The sequence below is a fragment of the Pristis pectinata genome, chromosome 25 (genome assembly GCF_009764475.1).
Source record: "Pristis pectinata isolate sPriPec2 chromosome 25, sPriPec2.1.pri, whole genome shotgun sequence".
NCBI lineage: Eukaryota > Metazoa > Chordata > Chondrichthyes > Rhinopristiformes > Pristidae > Pristis > Pristis pectinata.
Window position 1 is genome coordinate 32,228,446 of NC_067429.1, and position 17,750 is coordinate 32,246,195.

At 46.5% G+C, this 17,750-nt stretch overlaps 1 protein-coding gene across 1 annotated transcript in view; it reads left to right on the forward strand.

Moving 5' to 3' along the window:
• Positions 1–17,750, forward strand: part of maptb (microtubule-associated protein tau b) — a 72,380-nt gene that overhangs the window by 13,266 nt on the left and 41,364 nt on the right. Inside the window, exon 3 of the mRNA XM_052038446.1 lies at positions 12,268–12,336. Coding sequence (XP_051894406.1) covers positions 12,268–12,336 — 69 coding nt within the window. The remainder of the gene's footprint in view (positions 1–12,267; positions 12,337–17,750) is intronic.

Consider the following 17,750-nt stretch of genomic DNA (forward strand, 5'->3'; position numbering starts at 1 on the left):
CAAAATAAAAGAGACCACAGGTAAACGGAGAGGGATTTGCCAGCAATGTCTTCGAGGGGAAGAAATTTCACCAGCTCCTTTTCTTGAAAGACTGTCTTAATTACGGACCACACACTGCTTTTATTGTCCTTGGGTCCTCCAACTGTAATTCCAACTGTCTGGTTCCAGGGCACAAGGATGTCAGTTCAGCTGTCGTGGCTTATAATGCCGTTGGATGCCAATCTTCAGAGCAAAGTGTTCAAGCTCACTCTAGATTACCATACAAAGGGAAGGCATGATTTTCACACTGCAACTAGTGGACTAGACCTCCAGTCACAGCCACAGAGGATGCTTGGGCAGCTCAGTAAGACATACTCTTGAAACAAGTTTACAAATGTGCTCTGAGAGGATGGACTAAGTGTCCAGATAGAGACACTCAGCCTTTCCATAACTGGAAGTTTGAAATATCTTCAGGTTAAGGTCATTGGAGAATGAGTCATTGAGTTGTTCTCCAAGATGTTCTCAGAAGACTGGTCTTGAATGGGTTGCATGTAAATAAGATATGCTCATGAAAGCCATTGTAAGGAGTTTTGTAGAATGACCAAACTTTGAAAGGCATTTAGAAGAAATGGTCAGTGTCCAATCTTCCAAGTGTTGGTCTTATACAAAATAGAATGTGGGAATAAACCCAGTAACTGAGATTCACCCAGGTGGTGGGGAAAGTTCCAGAAACAATAATCTGGGACAGAATAGCAGCCATTTGCCCAAGTGCAGATTGATGAGAAAGCCACGATGGATTTGTTAAAGGCCAATTGTGTCGAGTTGTCTGATAAAGTCATAAAGAGGGTCGATGAGGGAAATGCAGCTGGTGTGATGTATGTGGACTTGGGTTAGGGGATAAGCTTCACATAATTGGCCTCATCACAGTTGAAGGCTGTGGAAGAAAAGGGGCTGTGGCAGTGAAGATAGAAAGTTGGCCAAGTGACAGAAACCAGTAGTGGGAGGTTGTTTATTGGTCTGGGGGTGTAGTGAACTGTGAGGAGGATAGTAATGGACTTGTTGGAGATGGAGACAGACCAGTGGAAAGGATGGATAGAGGGCAGGTGAAATGTGATGTTGAGGAATGCAAAGTGTTACATTTTGGTAGGAAATGTGAAAAGGCAATGTAAACTAGCGAACGTTAGAGTGTTTATAAGAACCATAGTTTTTTTGAAAGTGGCAGGGCAGGTGAAGAAAGTCATCAGAGAACCATGTGGGTTCCCAGGTTTTATAAACAGAGGCAAAGGATACAAAGGCAAGGAAGTCATGATGAGCATTTCACTGATTTGGCCACAAGTGAGTAATTTCTCCAGTTCTGAGTACCAGACGTTAGGGAAGATGTGAAGGCTTTACCCAGTAGGTGGTTGGGCCTGGACTATACTGCTTGGGAAGGACTGGAGCCAGATTCAGTTGCAGCATTCAGAAGGGAGTTTCAAGCAAGCCCCTCTCACTTTTCTGAACCCTTGCAAATACAAGCCCAGCCAGTCCAAGCTTTCCCCATAAGGCTACCTGCCCATTCATGTTCTATTCCTTGAAAAAACCTTCCAAGAACTGCTTTCAGTGCATCACTGTGATAAGACTATTGAACAGTTCCCTTATACGATGAGATGGACTCTTGACCTTGCGATCTACCTTGTTGTGACCTTGCACCTTATTTCACTGCACTTTCTCTGTAGCTGTGACACTTTACTCTGTACTGTTATTGTTTTTACCTGTACTACATCAATGCACTCTGTATTACCTCAATGTAACTGCACTGTGTAATGAATTGACCTGTACGATCGGTATGCAAGACAAGTTTTTTCACTGTACCTCGGTACAATTGACAATAATAAACCAATACCAATTAACATCTTCCTTTAAATAAGGAGCCCAATACTGTCCCCAGTACTCCAGATAAGATCTCACCAATGCCCTATGTAACTGAAGCATAATCTTGCTGCTTGTACTCCATTCCCCAAGCAATTAAAACAACATTCTTTTAGCTTTCCCAATTACATGCTGCATGTACCTGCAAACTAGCCTTTTGTGAATCACTCACTCGGACTGGTAGGTCCTTCCCATCTCCGAGTTTGGCAGTCTGGAGAGGGGCAGCACAGTGGCACAGCTGGTAGGTCCTTCCCATCTCCGAGCTCAGCAGTCTGGAGAGGGGCAGCACAGTGGCGCAGCTGGTAGGGCTGCTGCCTCACAGCTCCAGCAACTGGGTTCAATCTTTGACCTCAGGAGTTTCACATTCTCCCTGTGACCTCGTGGGTTTCTGCCCACACCACGAAGATGTGTGGGTTGGTAGATTAATTGGCCATTGTAAATTGACCCTAGTGTATAGGTAAGTGATAGACACTGAGTGGAGTTGATAGGAGTATGACGTGAGTAAAATGGGATAGTGTAAGTGGGTTCTTGATGGTTAACACAGACTTGGTGGGCTCAATGGCCTCTTCCCTGCTGTATGTTTCCATGAGTAATCTGCTTTATTTTTCTGCCAAAGTGGATATTTTCCACTCTGTTTGCCAGATCTTTCTCCACTCACTGTCTCTCTGCTTCCTTGTGTCCTCTTCACAACTTATTTCCCTGTCTCCCTCTGTGCTGTCAGCAAGTTTAGTGACAATACAGTCTGTATTTTCATCTAACTCATTAACATACATTATGAAAGACTGAGGCCCAGCACTGATCCCAGTTACACACTACTCTTGCATCTTGCCAACCAGAAAAGGCCAATTTATGCAGACTATTTCCTGTTCACCAGCCAATCTTTCATTCACTCCAAAATGTTATCTCCAACACTGAGTTTTAATTTCTGCAATAACTTTTGAGGTGGTCTCTCATCAAAGTGCTTCCTGGAAATCCTAGAACATTCACCGGTTCCTCCTGCACAGTACATATTCTTCAAAGGGCTCCAATAAATTGTTATATGTGATTTTCCTTTCAGAAAGCCATGTTGACTTTGCCTCATTACCCTGAATTTCTCCAAATGTCCTGCTGTAACTTCCTTAAAGCTGCTTCTAACATTTCCCTCTGAGAGATGTTAAGTTAACTGGCCTGTAGCTTGCTGCTTTCTGTCTTCCTCCCTTTTTTAATAAAGGACGTACATTTGCTATTTTCTCATGCAATGGAGCCTTCCCCAAATCTGGAGAATTTTGTAAAAATTAAAATCAATGCATTCACTGTGTAACCAACCCTCAGGACCCAGAAACCTGTCACCCAGCAGCTCCAATCATTTGCTCAGCACACCTGCTCTGTTGATTGTAATTTTCTCTGAGTTCCTGATTTTTAACTATTACTGGCATTTTACTTTGATCCTTTATTGCGAAAACTGTTGCAAAGTACCTATTTAGTTCACCTGCTATCTCCTTGTTTTGATTTCATTGATCCAGTTGCTTGCTTCAGTTGTGCCAAGGTATTGTCAAGTCAAGATGAGCATAGTTGATAGTTTGGTAGAAGCATTGAATCTGTGGGAAGGATGGAACACTTTCTTGCTGCAAGTAACATTGTGGAAGGGAAGAAGTCCGTTTTGTTTTGCACCTGTGAGTGCTAAGACACAAGTTAACCAAAACCTGGCTTGCTTTAGTGCAGTGGTACAGGTGCCGTGGCTGAAGTGGCAACAGTTGCGGATTTTGTGGCAAGGTTGAGCTGGACTGCAGGACACTGAGTTGGGTGAAAGTTGGGGGAGATGTCGGGATCGTGGAGTTTGCAGAATCTGTGATTTTTGTAGCAATGGCTGAGTGAGGAGAAACTGAATTTCAAGTGACCGTTTGATGATGTGGAGGTGGCAGTCAGGCAAGCACGGGATTCACATTGTTGCCCAACAGCTCAGTGCCTCTGAGTAGGGGCCGAGCTCTGTGACATCTGTGGGAGAGGGAAGAACTGTCCAAGGAGAGAGGTCATCACCACAGCAGCGGCCACGTTGGACTGATGAATGCAGGTTTGTGCTACCAAGCAGCATTTGTAAACAGCTCACATCCGGTCCAAGCAAAACAACGTGAAGCCCTTTAGGGAGAATAGTAATGGGGATCATGGACGTGAACTGGGTGAATAAGTTGGTGAGCCAGATGAATCACGTCAACTTTGAAACCTTTGCAATCTCGATGAATGACTGAGGTGAAGAGGCTGAGTTTACTGCAGCCAAGTTAGCTGAGAGGTAGAAAAGCAAGCAGCTTTTCCAGGACACAGAATCTGCAAAGGGATAGCAATTGGTTAAGTAAGTGGTACAGATCTGTTAAATGGAGAATTATTGTGGGAGGCGTGAGGTTATCCCTTCAGTAGGAAGAATGGAAAATCAGGATGCTATTTAAATGAAGAGACTCCAGAATGCTGCTGTAGCGAGTGATCTGAGGCCCTCGTTCTGGAAGCACAGAGTTAGCATGCAGGTGGAGCGGGTGAATGAAATGTTGTTGCAAAGGGCCTGGAGTGTAGAAGTAAGGAAGTCTTGCTTTAACTACAGGGCGCTGTTGAGGCTGCACTTGGACTACTGCATAGTTTTGGTTTCCATATCTCATGATATGCTTGCATTTAACACGGTGCAGAGAAGTTTCGCTAGGTTGATTCCTGAGATGAGGAAGGTGCTGTGTGAAGAGAGGTTGGGCCTATACTTACTGAAGTATAGGAGGAGGACGGGTGATCTTTGTGACACACATAAGGTTGATAGGGTGGCTGCAGGGAGAGTGTTTTCCCTGGTGGGGATACCTAAACTAGGGGGAAACTTCCAAATAAGGGCTCACCCATTTAAGTCAGAGATAAGGAGAGATTTCTTCTGAGATTCTGAATCTTTGGAATTCTCTCCCCTGAAGAGCTATGAAGGCAGAGTAGCTGAATGTAATCAAGGCCAAAAGCAACAGATAGATGAGTGGACTGTCACAAACCTTTGGAACAGGCAAAGCAAGTGGCACTGAGGCCCAGATGAGATCAGCCATAACCCTGCAGGGCCAAGGCAGGCTGGAACCTGCTTCTCTGGCCAACTCCAGCCACTTTCCTCCTGTGTCCATATGTCAGTAAACATTGAACGAAAGTTAGTGTCAATGGAAATTGAGGGTGCTTTGGTATTGGCGAAATGTGCACAGTTTATGTGACATTGACCAGATGGTGCAGTGATTCTCAAGGAGTCACCCATCGTCCTTTACATCTATTACTGTGGAAAGGATTGAGGTGACGGGATGTGAGAGATTGGGAGTGAAGGAAGGTGTCCTGTTCTCATTGTCCCAGGATCCAGTTTAAAGGCCAGCATTGGCAATCAAAGGGAAAACCAGACTGGGGAGAAATCAAGAGCATGAAGCCAACTGCTTCAGCTGTGCCTGATGAAACCTGAGGTGTTTACAGGAGGACATGGAGGCCAAGATTCACCTGAAGATGTGACAGCTCTGCCTTTCAAAGCACAGCCTGCACCTTCCAGCCTCAAGGACGAAGGTTGGGGAAGAGCTGGAGAGACTCCAGGAAGCAAGACTGAACTGGGCGAGTTATCTGACTTGGGCTGTTGTAGTCGCTCTTGTAACAAAGATGGAGGGAGCAGTGAGGACCTGTGGAGATTCTAAGTTAACAGTCAAGAGGGATACAGGAGAGGGTTCACACATTGGGAGTGTAATCACATGGCAGGGTTTAACGTTCCTTGCCCCATCCCCAGCAGCTGAAGGAACACCAATTGTGCTGTGGTGCAGCCTTGAAGGTTTACTGCTGAAGGCTACAGCTGTGGGATATCTGACTCCAGGCCCCCGACTGTGAAATGGGGCCCACTGGTGCTGCTTTCAAATGGCGCAAATCAATTTAACAAATTTTTTAGGGCTTTTCTGGAACGACATTGGGGCCATTACTAATGCTGTTAATGCCAGGGAGACAGCAAAGGTTTCATCAGAAAAATCCTAGGTTGTATGGTGGGAAGAGAGGGACCTAGGTGTAAACGTGCAGAACTCCCTTAAAGGGAGGGGGCAAGTTCCCGTGCCAGTGAGTAAAGCCCACGACATACTGGGCCTTCTAAACAAACCTGCAGGTTCAAAGGCAGGAAATTTACATAGGGCCTTTAATAACAGAGACACAGGAGACTGAATACAGTGGAACCTGCAACAACAAACTATCTGCTGGAAAACTCAGCAGGTCGAGCAGCATCTGTGGGGGGAGAGAAATTGGCGGCGTTTCGGTTCAAAGTCCTGCTTTCAGGACTGAGAGTGGAGAGGGGAGGTGGTCAGTATAAAGAGGGGAGGGGGAGGGGTGAGACAGGCCAGTAAGTGATTGGTGGACAGCAGGGGTGAAGGATGACGGACACCTAGAGCCAGGAGGGGGAGGGGTGGAGTTGGGAGACAAGAGGCAGGTGACCAACAAGGGGGAGAAAAGACAGATGGAGCTGGTGACAGGAGGGTGTCAGGCAGCAACATAGAGGCCACCAGTGCTGGAATCTGATGGGTAAGGAATATATGAAGTGTAAGTAAGGTCCTATGATAATCACTGGCTACATCACAGCTGGAGTGCGTGTAGAGTTCCAGTCCATACTTCAGAAAAGTCTGGACTGTGTGCAGAGGAAATTACCCAGAACATTGGTATTGGCTTATTATTGTCATTTGTACCGAGGTACAGTGAAAAACTGGTCTTGCATACCGTTCGTACAGGTCAATTCATTACACAGTGCATTGAGGTAGTACAGGGTAAGAACAATAACAGAGTACAGAGTAAAATGTCACAGCTACAGAGGAAGTGCAGTGCAGGTAGACAATAAGGTGCAAGGTCAAACAAAGTAGATTGTGAGGTCAAGAGTCCATCTCATCGTATTAGGGAACTGTTCAATAGTCTTATCACTGTGGGATAGAAGCTGTCCTTGAGTCTGGTGGTACGTGCCCTCAGGCTCCTGTATCTTCTGCCTGATGGAAGAGGAGAGAAGAGAGAATGATCCGGGTGGGTGGGGTCTTTGATTATGCTGGCTGCTTCACCAAGGCAGCGGGAGGTATAGACAGTCTATGGAGGGGAGGCTGGTTTCCGTTCCCTTGGCTAGGGACTTCAGTATATAAGGATTAGACTGGTGAAGCTGAAGCAAAGAAGGTTCAGGTGGATTGGATGGAGGTGGACAGGAATTAATTCTTTCGAATAGGGAATCTTGTCTCGGGAGGGCCTTGAGAAAAGAGCAGAGGAGTTGGAATGAGTACATTGTCCTGGGAGCCTGGAAATCAGTGGGCCATCTGGCTCCTCCTGTGCCCAGAGGTTATCTGGTTAGTGAGGAATCACCCATCTACAGTTAGTGTTCACCCAGTGGGTAATTGGCTGTTGAAGGTTAATGTCGAACCATGGTTAATATATTCACGGTGGGAGTTGTTGTTGGGAATTACTTCAGCCATCAGAAGTTGGGTGTACTGCTGTAAGCTGTATACTTTCATTATTCCTTGCAACATAGAAGGAGGCCATTCAGCCCATCAAGTCTGTATCAGCTCTTAGAGCAATCCCAGTAGTTCAATTTTCCTGTAACCTATTCTCTCTCTTGCCCATTAACTCCCCCCACCCCCAGCACAGAGTCTTTTACCACCCACCTACAACTGGGGCAGTTTACAGGCGCATTTAACTTGCCAACCAGCACATCCTGGGGATGTGGGAAGAAACAGGACCACCCAGGAGAAACCCACACCATCACTTGGATAACGTGCGAGCTCCACGCCATCAGCACCGGAGGTCAGGATCGAACCTGGATCATTGGAGCTGTGAGGCAGCAATGCTGACTGCTGCTGCCCAGTTGTTTGGAATCAGACTAATACCGGAAAGGTAGTTGTACTGATCTGGATTCTTTTTCTCCTGGACAGTCCCTCAGGATCAAGAGTGACTGACTTCCACTGGTTTTGTCAGTTCTGATGCTAGCTGATGAGGCCACTGTGGGAACCACAGACTCTTGTGTAGGTGGGGCAGGAGGTGCCTGACGGGACGGGTGGGCAAGTCGTTTGTGGACTGGTTTACTCCTTCCACCACTCAACCAGGTCCTCTCTGTGCTCCCAATACATGACGTTTCAATGACACTTCAAATGCCCTTTCTCCACTTTAAGCAGCCATAGAACAATACAACACAATACAGGCCCTTCGGCCCACCATGTTGTGCCGACCTTCAAACCACACCTAAGACTCCCACATATCCCTCTATCTTAAATTCCTCCATATGCTTATCTAACAGTCTCTTGAACTTGACCAACGTATCAGCCTCCACCATCACCCCAGGCAGCGCATTCTATGTACCAACCACTCTGGGTGAAAAACCTCCCTCTGACATCTCCCTTGAACTTCCCACCCATTACTTTAAAGCTATGCCTTCTTGTATTGAGCATTGCTGCCCTGGGAAAGGGGTGTTGGCTGTCCACTCTATCTATTCCTCTTAATATTTTGTACACCTCTATCATGTCTCCCCTCATCCTCCTCCTCTCCAATGAGTAAAGCCCTAGCTCCCTTAGTCTCTCCTCATAATCCATACTCTCCAATCCAGGCAGCATCCTGGTAAATCTCCTCTGCACCCTTTCCAACGCCTCCACATCCTTCCTATAGTGAGGTGACCAGACCTGAACACAGTACTGCAAGTGTGGTCTAACCAGAGTTTTGCAAAGCTGCATCATTACTTCGCGGTTCTTAAACTTGACCCACGATTTATGAAAGCTAACATCCCATAAGCTTTCTTAACTACCCTATCCACCTGTGAGGCAACTTTCAGTGATCTGTGGATATGTAGCCCCAGATCCCTCTGCTCCTCCACGCTGCCCAGAATCCTGCCATTTACCTTGTACTCCGCCTTGGAGTTTGTCCTTCCAAAGTGTACCACCTCACACTTCTCCAGATTGAACTCCATCTGCCACTTGTCAGCCCAGCTCTGCATCCTATCAATATCCCTCTGTAAGCTTCGACAGCCCTCCACACTATCCATAACACCACCGATCTTTGTGCCATGGGCCAGTCATTCCCAAGAGTCAGTGATGATGTTGCATTTCTTCAAGGAGGCTTTGGAACCTTTAACTTTGTCCACCTGGTAATCTCTTCCTGTGACAGAACTCGAAATAGTGTCTGGCGTCAGACGTGGTCTGCCCCACATCACGGACTGAGTGTCCTGAGGGTCTCAAGTGGTGGGGATATTGACTTTTAGGAGGACACAGATGTCAGTTCACTTACTTTTTTTCAGTGAATTTGGAGATTTTGTAGAGACAACATTGGTGGTGTCTGGCCATTGCCTTGGAGTATCTGCTCAAGGTAGTTTGGGTCTCAGAAGCACGTGGGAGGGCAGGAGCACTGCTGCCCAGTAGACCATCAATTCTGTGGTAGGTGTGATGTCTTGATCTTCAGGCACCCTTTTCTTCAATTGGCCAAGGGCTGTGCTGGTGAATTGGAGGTGGTGGTGAATTTTATCATTGATATCTGACTTTGCAAGAGGTGGCTCCCAAGGCTTGGAAAGTAGTCAACAATTTTTTTATGGTCTTGTTGTGAACCTTTATTGTCACTGGGCAGTGTAATGCAACTTGATAGAGGAGTTAACCTTGTGGATGTTAAGTGTTAAGGCCCACTTCATTAATGAGTGATGGTTCAGAGTTCAGCCAATGAGCATTCACAAACACAAGTGTCATCCGAATGCACTTTTTCCCCCTGGAGTCTGTAGCTCGGTGCTGGACAGGTTGTTACACTGATTTAGGTTGGTGCTGTAGAACAGTACAGTACAGGACGGGCCATTTGACCCATGATATTGTGCCGAACTAATTAAACCAATGACTCCTAATTAATCTAATCCCTCTTCCCAACACGTTCACCAAATCCCTCCCTTCTCTGCATTATTCCTGTGCCTATCAAAAAGTCTCTTAAACACTCCTGTGCTATCTGCCTCTACCCCTACCCCTGGAAGTGCATTCCAGGCCCCCATCACTCTGTGTATATATTTTTTAAAAAAACCTGCCTCACACATCTCCTTTGTACTTCAACCAGCACCCCCCCCCCCCCCCCCCCCCCGCCTCACCTTAAGTACATGCCCTATAGTCTTAGACATTTCAATCCCGGGTGGGACAAAGATACCAGCTGTCTACTCTATAATTTTATAAACCTCTAACAAATCTCCCTTCAGTCTCTGCCACTCCAGAGAAAACAGCTCCAGCTTGTCCAACCTCTCCTCACAGCACACGTCCTCCAATCCAGGCAGCATCCTGGTAAACCTCCTCTGCGCCTTCTCCAAAGCCTCCACATCCTTCCTGTAATGAGATGACCAGAATTGAATGCAATACTCTAAATGTGTCCTAACCAAAGTTTTATAAAGCTGTAACATAACTTCCTGGCTCTTGAATTCAATGCTTTGACTAATGAAGGTGAGCATGCCATATGCAGCCTTTACCACCCTATCAACCTGTGTGGCCACTTTTAGGGAGCCACATACCTGGACCCCAAGATCCCTCTGTTCATCAACGCTGATAAGGATCCTGCCATGAACTATATGTACTCTCCTTTTATGTTGGATCTGCTGAAATGCAGCACCTCACACTTGCCCGGATTAAACTCCATCTGCCACTTCTCCGCCCATATCTGCAACTGATCTAGATTCTGCTGTATCCTTTGGCAATCTTCTATGCAATCTGCATCACCAATCTTGGTGTCATTGCAAACTTACTCACCCACCCTACCACATGTATATATGACAAACAGCAGAGGTCCCAGGACAGATTCCTATGGAGATTGTTATAGAATCATACAGCAGAGAAAAAGTCCTTTCAGCCCACCACATCCATGCCGACCAACAAGTCCTTCCAGTGCTAACCTCATTTACCAGCACTTGGCCCATAGCCTCCCATACTCTGGCAATTCAGTTCCTCATCTGGATGTTTGTTAAACACTCTGAGATGACCTGCCTCCACCATTTCCTCAGGCAGTACAATCCAGATTTCAACCACCCACAGGCAAGAAATGCTTCCTCAGATCCCCTCTAAACATACTACCTCTTACCTTAAACCTATGTCCTCTAGTTTTAGATACCTCAGCTATGGAGAAACATTTCTCACCATCCCCTGTCTATGTCCTTCATAGTTTTATAACCTCTATCAAGTCCCCCCTCAGCCTTCTCTGCTGCAAGGAAAACAAACCCAGTCTCTCCTCATAACAGAAATGCTCCATCCCAGGCAATATTCTGGTGAATCTCCTCTGCACTCTCTCCAGTGCAATCGTGTCCTTCTGTAACGTGGAGATCAGGACTGCACACGTCACTGTAGCTGTTTCTTATCCAAATGTTTATAAAGTTTTGGTGTTGGTTTATTACTATCACTTGTACCGAGGTACAGTGGAAAAACTTGTCTTGCATATCGATCGTACAGATCAATTCATTATACAGTGCATTGAGGTAATACAGGGTAAAAACAATAACAGAATACAGAGTAAAGTGTCACAGCTACAGGGAAGTGCATTGCAGGTAGACAATAAGGTGAAAGGTCAAACAAGGTAGATTGTGAGGTCAAGAGTCCATCTCATTGTATAAGAGAACCGTTCAATTGTCTTATCACAGTGGGATAGAAGCTGTCCTTGAGCCTGGTGGTATGTACCCTCATGTTCCTGTATCTTCTGCCTGATGGGGGAGGAGAGAAGAGAGAATGACCTGGGTGAGTGGGTTTTTGATTATGCTGGCTGCTTCACAAAGGCAGCAAGAGGTATAGACAGTCCATGGAGGGGAGGCTGGTTTCTGTGATGCACTGGGCTGTGTCCACAACTCTCTGCAGTTTCTTATGGTCCTGGGCAGAGCAGTTGCTGTACCAAGCCATGATGCATCCAGATAGGATGCCCTCTATGCTGCATCAATAAAAATTGGTGAGTGTCAAAGGATTTCCCTACTCTCATACTCTACGCCCCTACTAATGAAGGCAAGCATCCCATCTGCTGCCTCCACCACAATCTGCTTGTGCTGCTGTCTTTGGAATTATACACCAAGGTCTCTGTTCCTCAATACCCCCTCAGGCCCCATTATTCATGGCGTATGTCCTTCCCGACACCTTAAAAAGCATCACCCCACACTTATCAGGATTGAATTCCATCTTTCATTTCTCTGATGTTCTAACTAGATCATTACTGTGGTTTGAAGTCCTACAGAATTCATGGTATAGAGTCAGTTGTCCATATCTAGACTGCTGCCATAGGTGGTTACACCAGACTGTGTTTGTGTTTTAAGGCACATTATACCTGAGATCTGTCCCAGTTTTCATATTCAAGATGAGTCGTTGATGCTGTTTGAACAACGGAAACAGGAAGTGTCTTTCAGCAAAACTTACAGCCTATTCTACTCGCATCTTCTTTCAGATTCCTCTCCTGTCTCAGATGAACCAGTTTCAGATGCATCGGAACCGAAGACATCGCCATCGTCCGAGGGTAAGTGCTGGACAACTTCAGTATCGTCATTTTCATCCTCTTTTGTGGTGTACCAGCTACAGAGCTCACACCGGCCTGCCACGGCCATTCACTTACAAGCACAAATTTGTCCATCACAGTGTGAATGCAGAGCTGACCAGCCCCCATACAAAGGGCCGTGGTTAGAACAATGTCACATCCATTTATTCAACATGATAAATGTCTCGTATGCTTTGACAAACATGTCCACGTGAAATAATACTGTCCCACAGATTCCTTTCAATGCAACAGTCACCTCGTGGTTCCAACCAAAATTGGTCAGTGTTACCCCTCCATATCCCCTTGTTTACAGTGGATTACCTCTCTATTCACTGTGAACACCCAGTAACCACAGGAGGGTTTTCCACCATTCCCTAATGTTCACTGAGTTCCATTGCAGCCCACAGTATGTTACCTACCCTGTACGTACTCTGTTACCCAGTGAATAGCCTGCTCTCTCTGTAAACCCAAACCATAATCTTCAGTACAACGATCCACTTTCACTTCCTATCCACTGTTCACAACGTGGTCTCCTCTGCATTGGAGAAGCCAAACACAGACTGGGTGATCAGTCTGCAGAGCAACAATGGTCAGTCCGCAGGAGCAACCCTGAGGTTCCTGTTGCTTCCTGCTTTAATTCTATATCCCACTCTGACCTGTCTGTCTGGGGCTTCTAACATTGTTACAAAAAGCCCAACATAAGCTTGAGGTAAAATGCTTCATCTTCTGTCTGTTAGTTAACTTGTTTTCTCAGTCTCCATCAGATCTGGTCATTCCTTCTGAGTCTTTCATCTGTGATATTAGCTCCCTTTTTCTCTCAGCCTGCTGGGCATTTTATTGCAGCTTTATGTTACCTTCATTTGTATTTTCTCTAACTGCCCTTTGTTAGTCCATCAACCAGGATACTTTGTCCACAGCTCATCCCCATGGCAACCCTGGCCTCACCCTATCAAAGGAACTTCCTTCGTCCGGTAGTTGCCTTCCCCACACTCTCTGTAATATAAAGTTAACTTGTTTTCTCTTTACCACTTGATGAAGTCTTCAACATGAAATGTAACTGTTTCTCTCTCCACAGATGCTGCCTGTCCCACTCAGTCTGTTCAGCATTTTCTATTTTATTTCAGAATTCCAGCATCTGCAGTTTTTGGGGTTTTGTAAACTTCAGTGTGTTCCCCAATCTCTCTCTGTTTAGTACATTCCCCCTTTGTTCTCCTGTTCCTTGTGTCCCATCTATACCCCAGTTCACTTCCTTCTGCCTGTTTCCCACTGTTCAATGTGTTCCAGCTTCAGTGAGTTCCCTCTTTACCCTACGCTTCAGTGTCTCCTCCGTACTCCTCCAGGTCCAATTGTCGGAATGCAGCCCATGGTCCAGTGTCCCACACCCCCACACCACAGTTGAGCATCGCCCCATGGCAAAGGATTCAATATTCCTTCACCACCCAACTCCTCAGTGTACTTTCTCTGTGCTGCAGTTAAGTGTGCTCCCTCTAAACTTCATCTTACATGTGTTCCCTCTACTGTCCACCCTCTACCCTGCTGTTCAGCACATTCCCACAACACCCACCATTCAGTGTGTTCCCTTTGAAAGAAGATTTGGAGCAGGAGTGAGCCGTTCAACACTTGGAGCCTGCTCACCCATTAATTAAGCTCACAGCTGATCTACCCCAGCTCCATTTTCCTGCAATCTCCCCATGTCCCCCGGTCTGTAGAATCCTACCGTTCACACAATGACTGAGGCTCCATATCTCCCCGGGATGGAGAGTTCTAAAGTCTCACCACACCCTGACTGAAGACATTTTCCTCATTGCAGTCCTCATTTGCTTGGCCCTTAAAAACCATGGCACCTGGTCCCTGACTCTTCAACCAGGGAAAAATGGAGATTTCAGGGAGGCAGTGGTGCGGCCCTGACACAGAATTTTAAATCTTCACTAGCCACAGACGAGGTGATAGGTGACCAGAGGGCAGCAAATGTAGTCCTTTTGTTCAAGAAGGGCAGCAGGGATAAGCCAGGTAATTACAGGCCAGTGAGTTCAGCCTCCCAAACACTTGAAGAATTTATTTTCAACCTCCTCTCATTCATCCTAACTCGTGAGAACACAATCCCAGTCTCCTCAATCTCTCCTCATACGGCAAACCCACCGTCCCTGGAACCAGTCCAGTGAATCTTCACTGCACTCCCGCTGTGGCAAGTACGTGCTTCCTTGGATAAGGAAACCAAAACTGTTCACAGTAGTCCAGGTATGATCTCACCAAGGTCTGCAATCTCTGCCACAGGGTTAGGTCATCATCATGGTTCTCCTCAACTTCCCCCCCAGTGTCTGAAGAGCTGAATCACAGCGTGAATTCTGGCCATCCAGAGGCTCGTGGGGCATGGTGGTTGAGGAAGAGTGCATCTTCAGACTTTGTGGGAAGCTAGGGAAGAAAGTGTGCAGGGATACTTGAATCATGTTTAGGCACAGATGAAGTTCTGGAAGACTGAAGGGTGGCTAATGTTGTACCTTAAGTGCAGCAAAGACAAGTCAGGGAACTACAGGCCAGTGAGCCTGAAATCAGTGGTGGGTAAGTTACTGGAGGGGATTCTGAGTGACAGGATCTATCAACGTTTGGATAGGCAAGGTCTGATTAGGGATAGCCAACGCAGCTTTGTGTGTGGGAAATCGTGTCTGACAAATCTATTCAAGTTTTTGAAGAGGTAACCAAGGGGATTGATGAGGGCAGAGCGGTGGATGTTGTCTATATGGACCTTAGTGAGGTCTTTGACAACAGATTTGTCAGGTTAGTCTAGAAGGTTAGATCACATGGGATCCAGGGAGAGCTGGCTAAGTGGATACAGAATGGCTTGATGGCAGGAAGCAGAGGGTGACAGTGGAAGGTTGTTTCTCGGACTGGAGGCCTGTGGCTCGTGATGTGCCTCAGGGACCGGTGCTGGGCCTGCTGATGCTTGACATTTATATAAACAATTTGAACGAGAATGCACAAGGCATTATTAGTAAGTTTGCAGATGACACTAAAATAGGTGGTATTGTAGACAATGAAGAAGGTTATCAGAAATTACAGGGGGATCTTGATCATTTGGGTAAGTGGGCCAAGGAATGGCAAATGGAGTTTAAATCAGATAAGTATGCAGTGCTGCACTTTGGGAAGTCAAACCAGTGTAGGACTTTCACAGTGAACGGTAAGGCCTTGGAGAGTGATGTAGAACAGAGGGACCTTGGAGTGTAAGTATATTGTTCCCTGAACATGGCATCACAGGTAAACAGGGTGGTAAAGAAGGCTTGTGGCACACTGGCCTTCATCAGTCAGGGCACTGAGTATCAGAGTTGGGTCATTATGTTGCAGTTGTATAAGTCATTGGTGAGGCCACACTTGGAGCACTGTGTACAGTTTTGGTCACCCTGTTATAGGAAAGATGTGGTTAAACTGGAAACAGAAGATTTACGAGGATGTTGCCAGGACCAGAGGGCCTGAGTTATAGGGAGAGGTTGGCCAGGCTGGGTCTTTATTCCTTGGAGGTTTATAAAATCATGAGGGGTGTAGATAAGGTGGATGGGAGCAGCCTTTTCTCCAGGGTAGGGGAGTCCAAAACTAGGGGGCGTAGATTTAGGGTGAGAGGGGAAAGATTTAAAAGGGGCAACTTTTTCACGCAGAGGGTGGTGAGTATATGGAACGAGCTGCCAGAGGGAAGTGGTTGAGCCAGGTACCATAAAACATAGAACAATACTGCACAATACAGGCCCTTCGGACCACCATGTTGTGCCAACCTTTAAACCACGCCTAAGACTATCTAACTCCTTCCTCCCATATACTCCTCTATTTTAAATTCCTCCATATGCTTATCTAACAATCTCTTGAACTTGACCAACGTATCAGCCTCCACCACCACCCCAAGCAGCGCATTCCATGCCCCAACCACTCTCTGGGTGAAAAATCTCCCTTGAACTTCCCACCCATTACCTTAAAGCCATGCCCTCTTGTATTGAGCATTGGTGCCCTGGGAAAGAGGCACTGACTGTCCACTCTATTCCTCTTAATATTTTGTATACCTCTATCATGTCTCCCCTCATCCTCCTCCTCTCCAAAGAGTAAAGCCCTAGCTCCTTTAGTCTCTCCTCATAATCCATACTCTCCAATCCAGGCAGCATCCTGGTAAATCTCCTCTGCACCCTTTCCAACACCTCCACATCCTTCCTATAATGCGGCGACCAGAACTGGACACAGTACTCCAAGTGTGGTCTAACCAGAGTTTTGTAGAGCTTGCATCATTACCTCACAGCTCTTAAACTGGATCCCACGACTTATGAAAGCTAACATCCCATAAATTTTCTTAACTACCCTATCCACCCGTGAGGCAACTTTCAGTGATCTGTGGATATGAACCCCCAGATCCCTCTGCTCCTCGACACTGCCCAGAATCCTGCCATTAACTTTGTACTCCACCTTGGAGTTTGTCCTTCCATAGTGTACCGCCTCACACTTCTCTGGATTGAACTCCACCTGTCACTTCTCAGCCCAGCTCTGCATCCTATCAATATCCCTCTGCAAGTTTCGACAGCCCTCCGCACTATCCACAATACCACCAAACTTTGTGTCGTCTACCAACTTGCTAACCCACCCTTCCACCCCCTCATCCAAGTCATTAATAAATATCACGAAAAGTAGAGGTCCCAGATCCGATCCTTGTGGGACACCACTAGTCACATCCTCCAATCTGAATGCACTCCCTCCACCACAACCCTCTGCTTTCTACAGGCAAGCCAATTCTGAATCCACACGGCCAAGCCTCCCTGGATCCCTTGGCCTCTGACCTTCTGAAGAAGCCTACCATGCAGAACCTTGTCAAATGCCTTACTAAAATCCACTAGACCACATCTACTGCACTACCGTCATCAATCTTCCTGGTCACCTCCTCAAAGAATCCTATCAGGCTTGTGAGGCAAGATCTTCCCTTCACAAAGCCATGCTGGCTGTCCCTAATCAGTCCATGATTCTCTAAATGCTCATAGATCCTATCTCTAAGAATCCTTTCCAACAGCTTGCCCACCACAGACGTAAGGCTCAGCGGTCTGTAATTCCCTGGACTATCCCTACTACCTTTTTTGAATAAGGTGACAACATTTGCCACCCTCCAATCCTCCGGTACCATTCCCATGGACAACGAGGACTCAAAGATCCTAGCCAACGGTTCAGTGATCTCCTCCCTCGCCTCTCGAAGCAGCCTGGGGAATATTCCGTCAGGCCCCGGGGACTTATCTGTCCTAATATTTTCTAACAGCTCCAACACATCCTCTCTGTTGATATCTACATGCTCTAGAACATTAACCTTACCAACACTGTCCTCAGCGTCATCAAGACCCCTCTCCTTGGTGAATACTGAAGAGAAGTATTCAATGAGAACC